The sequence below is a fragment of the Harpegnathos saltator genome, unplaced genomic scaffold (assembly GCF_003227715.2).
Source record: "Harpegnathos saltator strain DR-91 unplaced genomic scaffold, Hsal_v8.6 scaffold89, whole genome shotgun sequence".
Lineage (NCBI taxonomy): Eukaryota > Metazoa > Arthropoda > Insecta > Hymenoptera > Formicidae > Harpegnathos > Harpegnathos saltator.
Window position 1 is genome coordinate 555,189 of NW_020230716.1, and position 6,121 is coordinate 561,309.

A 6,121-nucleotide genomic window follows, 5' to 3' on the forward strand; every position below is an offset into this window, starting at 1 on the left:
TGTCTGCAACATATGGAATGTCTGTTGCGTACACGTCGTCCGGCTTAGAAATTTGAAAAAAGATTCGAGATATCTCGCAAACATAACCGTCGCTTCAGAGCGATGTTGATTGGTTACTGCCGTATCGTGCACACATTCAGATAGGTGATGAGTCTACACAGAACTCTAACAAAGACCTGGTGGACGAGGCTAAAGGCAATAAGAAAAATCAGCTTGAATCAATTCACGTTAGTATATAAATAATTATAATAACGAAGTACTTAATTCCGAAGTTGTAGAGTGCGTTTTATTGGCTCGAATAACCGCTTCTACGCAACGATTGATTTCGAAATCGTTGTTGTACAGCTCGCTATACTAGAAAAAATCAATATCGAAATCAGTATATATATATAGCAATATATATATATTTTTTTTTTCGAGATTATATGAGACAATAATAAGTTCTATGAAACGATTATGCGCCTGGATGCTCCGATTTAAGTATTATCTCGCAAAAAAATCCATCTTTCATTACCCCGGATTGAACACTGTTTTTATTTTCAATCTAGATTCTAATTCCATGCACTCACTGAGATACGCAACTACCTTGTTATGATTTTTTTATGACTGCATTCTTGTGAAACATTTCAGAGTGGATGATTTTATTGTCCGACTAATATATATTTGCTGATGATATTGATGCTGTGTATGTTTTCATTTGAGGTTATTATATATGTATTAATCATCGGAGGTTATCTTACTATCACTGTGGTTATGATCTTTGTTATATTTTTATTTTTTTATATATGTTTTTAGAACTCTTAATTTGTTATTTATTCTTGTCATTTTCCCATATTGGAAGGTGATATATGTTACAGGAATTGGAGCATTATGGATTCTAATAGATACTATAGGAATCAGTTTGACGACTATGCCAGTTCAGCCCATCTTAATATAGTCGTGAATGACAGCAGTATGGTATGATTAAATTTTACTATTTAATAATCTAATAAAATTTGTTTGATAAGAAAAATTTCAAGAAAAACAATTATATCATTTCTCAGATCCATGATGCATTTAAATCAGTATTAACCGCAGAAACTAAAAGACTGATGGAGATATTGGAAGAAAATGAAAGGATGTGGCTTAGCAGAGATGATTATTCTATATATACCGGATCAGCAGGAATTGCATATACATTTTATCATTATGGAAAATATTTCAATGATGTAGCATACATCAAAGTACGTGTTAAATTTAGTATATTTTTCTCTGATATAAAATTGAATATTGACTCAGTTTAGTTATCTTTCTCCATAGAAAGCTACAGAATTATTAGAAAGATGCGTTACAAAATTTAAAAGCAGACATGAAATCACATTTCTGACTGGAGTTGTAGGACCCTTGGCATTAACAGCAGTAATATTACATTCACAACATAAAGAAGAGGAAGCTAAGCAATTGATCCTTAAGTACATAAATCCTTAATATCACAGTACTTTAAAACTTATTTTTTATTTAACAAATTTATTATCGAATGTCATGGAGGTCTTGTTGAAATTTAAATGTATTAAATATGTTATCCTACAGAATAATAATTTCAATTTTTAGGCTGAAATCCTTAGCCACTTATGTTATAGAAAAGCATGATGCTAGCAGTAGTGATTTACCAGATGAGTTGCTATATGGAAGAGCTGGATATCTAAGTGGTTTGCTCCTTGTAAATGCAAATGTATCACCACCTCCTATAGAACCTGACATCATCAAGCAGGTATTATATAAGAGAAAAGGGAAAGATAGAGAAAATAGTCTATGTGAAAATTTTCCATAGGTTGCTACTTCCATAATTAATTCTGGGAGATATTATGCTACCTCAAATCATTGTCAGTCACCTTTGATGTACTCTTGGCATCAAACAGAATATCTTGGTGCTGCTCATGGATTGGCAGGCATCCTCTACTTACTATTACAGGTACAACATTAACAAAATAATGTCTTCAAAGTCATCATTGTTCTTATCCCTTCTCATTTAATTATTTTCATTCCTTTGTTTTTATTTAGGCACGACAGTACTTGACACAGGCACAAATTAATAGTTACGTAAAACCATCACTCTATTACCTTCAACGATTACAATTTCCTTCTGGGAACTTTCCCTCTTCCATGGAGAGTCATTCTGACAAGTTGGTGCATTGGTGTCATGGAGCACCTGGAATGTCATCATTGTTTTGTTTAGCCCATAAGGTAATTTGCAAGATAACATTTTGAGATAAATTCAAAAATATTTCATATTGCAGATATTTGAGGATAATAGCTTCCTTGATACTGCAGTACGTTGTGCAGAGGTAATATGGCAAAGAGGATTGCTAACCAAAGGTTACAGCATCTGTCATGGTGTTTCTGGAAATGCTTATGCCTTTCTTCATCTGTTCCAACATACACAGGTTTGACTTGCAATTTCTCATACTTGAATAGATATTAAATAACGGTAGGTGAATATCCAAGACTCGAATTAGTATGATGAGAACTTTTTGTGATTATATCTCAAATTCCAAAGATAATATACATTAATATCTACATTACGAATACTAATATCTATGTTAGATTTAATCAATATTTAATCAAAATTTAACCAAGAGTTGAATTTAATCAAGAATTATTCAATATTCGTTTCAATACTGTTAGGACATCAAGTATTTATATCGAGCCTGTAGATTTGCTGAATGGTGTTTCCATTATGGAACGCATCAGTGTCGAGCTCCTGACAGACCTTTCTCTTTATTTGAAGGTAAATTAAAAATTTGGAAAGCATATTCATTATTTTATTAGTATTTTATATAATATATATCGACTAATTGATATTTAACATTCATCTTTATAGGTTTAGCTGGTGTTATTTACTTCTTAGTAGATATGCAGCAACCGCATATGGCTAAGTTTCCATCATACGATATCTGCCCCTAAGATTATATTTGAAGTATATGTACAAGAATACTTGAGAAAAGTCTTTAAAAGGGCTGATTAAATTGAATTATGTCATATTTGCTTATGTACTTTTATCAACCTAATACATCTTTAAGTTAAAATGATCATCTGACACGCTTCTTAAAAGTAACAATATTTATTGTTTCATAACATTTTTTATCATGAAATTATTCGTTAAAAATGGTCCATTTTGCTTTGGTATTCATAAGAGATGAACAATTAGCATATGCAGATTGCTAAAAAATGAATAGAAACCTTGGTCTTTTTTTAGATGCATTTTGTATATTTTTTTAAATAAATTTCTAATTTAAAAACAACTAAGATAAAATTTCATTACTCACTTTATTTAACTGAATATATCTCAGTAATAAACAATAGTAACGTTATGAATTTAATATACCTGAAAAATAAAGATCTCAAACTTTAAAATACATTTTGAAATATATCGTTATTGTTATTTTTAACGAAGTTACAACTCGTTGAAATTGTCCATTTCTTTAGCACAAAATGAAGCTGTCTGACCCACCAATGAGTCGTACTATTTTCTCTAAATCTTTAGTGTATATAGTGGCGACTCGTAGCGGAGACTTCAGGAAATAATTTACGAAAATAACGGGCCTAATATAATCACCTGATTTTAGACCCTTTATTAAGATAACGGGTCTAAGAATACCTGCTTTTTCTCTGCCTTATAAATTATAAGTTTATAATTATTATTATATAAATATTACAGGTTTATAAATATAAGTTTTACAGAATAAGAAACAGACTTTATACTTAATATTTTTTTTAAACCAACGTAATGATTATAACTTTTGGAAAATAATAAATGATAGTTTGAATCTTGACTAAATTTTATAGAGGCCGGTAAATTATGGTTTAAGTCTTGACTAAATATATGGATGTCGTAAATTATAGTTTGAGTCTCGATTAGATTCTATGGAAGCCAGTAAACTATGGTTCGAGTCTTGGCTAAAATTCAAATTTTAAAAAGATTTACCGACCTCTATAAAATTTAGCCGAGACCAGGTTTCTCTCTGCCGAGACTAAAAAAAGGCTTTTCGTAAATTTTTAGAGCAATTTAGAAATTTGCATGCAATAATACTTGTCGAATTATGTAAAATAAGATTATTTTCAAATTTTTCTTTTTACCAGGAGCATTCTAAATAATTGGTTTTTAGTATTATAGCGATATCTTTATTTTCCGTGCTCTCTCACTCTATTTTCAACTTTTTTTCTCTAATAAGAGATCTATGGTAATTATTAAACTTATTTTATTCAATAGAATTCACTTTATCTTAACAAGTAAATAAGGGGTTTAGAGAAATATCAGACCCATTATTTTCTAAAATTAGTTTCCAAGTCTCCGCTACGAGTCGCCACCGTACACATCGACGAATTGCGGTAGTAGTACGACTCAACGATTGATCAGCCGTGCTGTACTCTTCCAGTAGTTCTACTCAATCACTTTATAAGACGCTGTATAAGAATATTATCGTCGCATTATAACATTATATAAAAATTATAAGATATATATAATTTACGAAGATACATATATCTTTAGATATGACTTTAATTTTGCGAACTTTTATGGCTACTCAGAAGTTTTTGTACAAGGACTTCAACAACTTGGGACGTACCCTAACCTGTGTCGCATACAACGATTGTAATCCAAAGGTTAGAATAAATATTGTTAGTTGCCTGAATCATATAAAGACGAATTAGTCACAAAATTAAATTATGTAAGATGACATAATGATTTCCTGTTAACAAGAACTTGTAATTTTGCAGCGATCTCCTGTGGTTTATAACGCGAGATGCTTTTCGACGAATAACCACGAAGCTCCTAAGAAAATAATTGAAATCTATTATGGAAGTCTAACAAAACGAATTAGAGGTCTCAAGATTTTTTCTCTATTAACTTCTGCAGGTAGTTTATCGTTTCAACCGTTTGTTTTCACAAAAGCTGTGGAGAGTGGTAACACAGGAGCTGTCATAGGAATATTTGCAACCATCACCTTTTTTGCTGTGACTACTCCTGTATTATTGCATTGGGTGACTAAAAAATATGTAACATACATGTATTATATCCCGGATGAAGACAAATACATTGCAAATACTTACACTTTGCTTGCTCGAACAAAAAAGGTATTTATATATATTCTGTTGCATTTTTTTTTAATTATGGATGTATTTTCTAACAACAAACTATTTCAGATTAAATTTATACCAAAAGATGTAGTTGTACCAGATGTAACTGGCATGTTCACAAATTGCATCATAAAGGGTATACCCTTGTTCTTAGAGCAGAAATTTTTCCATGATCACAGTCATTACATTAGGATAATGGGATATGATAAACCAGTAGATTTTAAATTAGGTAACAATAATACTAACAGTGCTGATGAGACAGTCACGATAAATACAGAAAATCAAGATAATGTAAATAAAAAGTAATAATTGAGATTATTATATTAACATGACAGATATTATCCAAAAGCATTTTTTTTATTTATTTTATAGATTTCTTCTTACATGAAAAACTTTATACATCTTTGAATGTTCTCTTCCCTTTCTACAAATTATTAATTACAAAATATGTACATTGTAATGCTATATGGAAACTGTGTACTGAGAAATACAGTACTAGGATTGTTAAGATACAAGATGTGTGTACTCTCTCTTCCTTCATTCTGCAAATTTGTCAATGTAATGACAAGCTATATCAGTAAACAATCGTTTATGATTTTACTTGCTTTAAAATTAATGCATAAGAAATAATAACGAATATTTAGGACATTTGATGCAAAAGTTTTCTAACTAAACATAAACTATACTTAGAAATCAAGAGTGCACTTTTTCAGTCATATTTTTGGTTTCTGCAATTGTATCAAGGATCCAAATTGGAAAAAGTAAAAATTATTTACAAAATACTCAAAAATAAATGCGAGATTACAATATGGCTTCAATTTAATTTAGCTACTTTCGAGATGTTTCCCGACATCACGCTATCGTTTATTATTATTCATCTCAAAGCTTTTAGCGTTAAGTTTAAATATTAGTCTTTTTTTTCCATAAAGAATTGCGTCACAAATAAGTGTATACCGTTAATAATTTTGTCAATATCTTAACCTTACATACATCCTTTCGCCGCAGA

General features: G+C 30.4%; 2 protein-coding genes across 5 annotated transcripts; both read left to right on the forward strand.

The window, feature by feature from the left end:
* The first annotated feature begins 88 nt into the window (after positions 1–88).
* LOC105181868 (lanC-like protein 1) lies at positions 89–3,020 on the forward strand. Of its 4 annotated transcripts, none has more exons than XM_011138921.3 (10): positions 89–227; positions 858–957; positions 1,044–1,223; positions 1,300–1,451; positions 1,591–1,750; positions 1,811–1,951; positions 2,041–2,223; positions 2,277–2,423; positions 2,665–2,767; positions 2,861–3,020. In XM_011138921.3, the coding sequence occupies exons 1-10, from the start codon at positions 148–150 to the stop codon at positions 2,941–2,943; spliced, it is 1,329 nt and encodes a 442-aa protein (XP_011137223.1). In that variant the 5' UTR covers positions 89–147; the 3' UTR covers positions 2,944–3,020. The 4 variants fall into 4 exon arrangements, with proteins under 4 accessions (XP_011137223.1, XP_011137224.1, XP_025163277.1 ...); XM_011138922.3 differs by having other exon boundaries at positions 110–227; positions 842–957; XM_025307492.1 differs by lacking the exon at positions 89–227 and adding an exon at positions 452–480.
* A 1,396-nt stretch (positions 3,021–4,416) lies between these two features.
* Positions 4,417–5,627, forward strand: LOC105181867 (transmembrane protein 70 homolog, mitochondrial). Its single transcript, XM_011138920.3, has 3 exons — positions 4,417–4,641; positions 4,756–5,112; positions 5,182–5,627. Exons 1-3 carry the CDS (start codon positions 4,531–4,533, stop codon positions 5,419–5,421), a joined length of 708 nt encoding a protein of 235 aa, XP_011137222.1. The 5' UTR covers positions 4,417–4,530; the 3' UTR covers positions 5,422–5,627.
* The last annotated feature ends 494 nt before the right edge of the window (positions 5,628–6,121 follow it).

Excerpts from the sequence above, each read along its gene's own strand:
- LOC105181867 (XM_011138920.3), top strand. The coding sequence starts at position 4,531 with ATGACTTTAATTTTGCGAACTTTTATGGCTACTCAGAAGTTTTTGTAC. Across the intron at positions 4,642-4,755 it reads ACAACGATTGTAATCCAAAG|CGATCTCCTGTGGTTTATAA; the intron begins GTTAGAATAAAT and ends GTAATTTTGCAG. Across the intron at positions 5,113-5,181 it reads TGCTTGCTCGAACAAAAAAG|ATTAAATTTATACCAAAAGA; the intron begins GTATTTATATAT and ends AAACTATTTCAG.
- LOC105181868 (XM_011138921.3), top strand. The coding sequence starts at position 148 with ATGAGTCTACACAGAACTCTAACAAAGACCTGGTGGACGAGGCTAAAG. Across the intron at positions 2,424-2,664 it reads ATCTGTTCCAACATACACAG|GACATCAAGTATTTATATCG; the intron begins GTTTGACTTGCA and ends CAATACTGTTAG. Across the intron at positions 2,768-2,860 it reads ACCTTTCTCTTTATTTGAAG|GTTTAGCTGGTGTTATTTAC; the intron begins GTAAATTAAAAA and ends TCATCTTTATAG.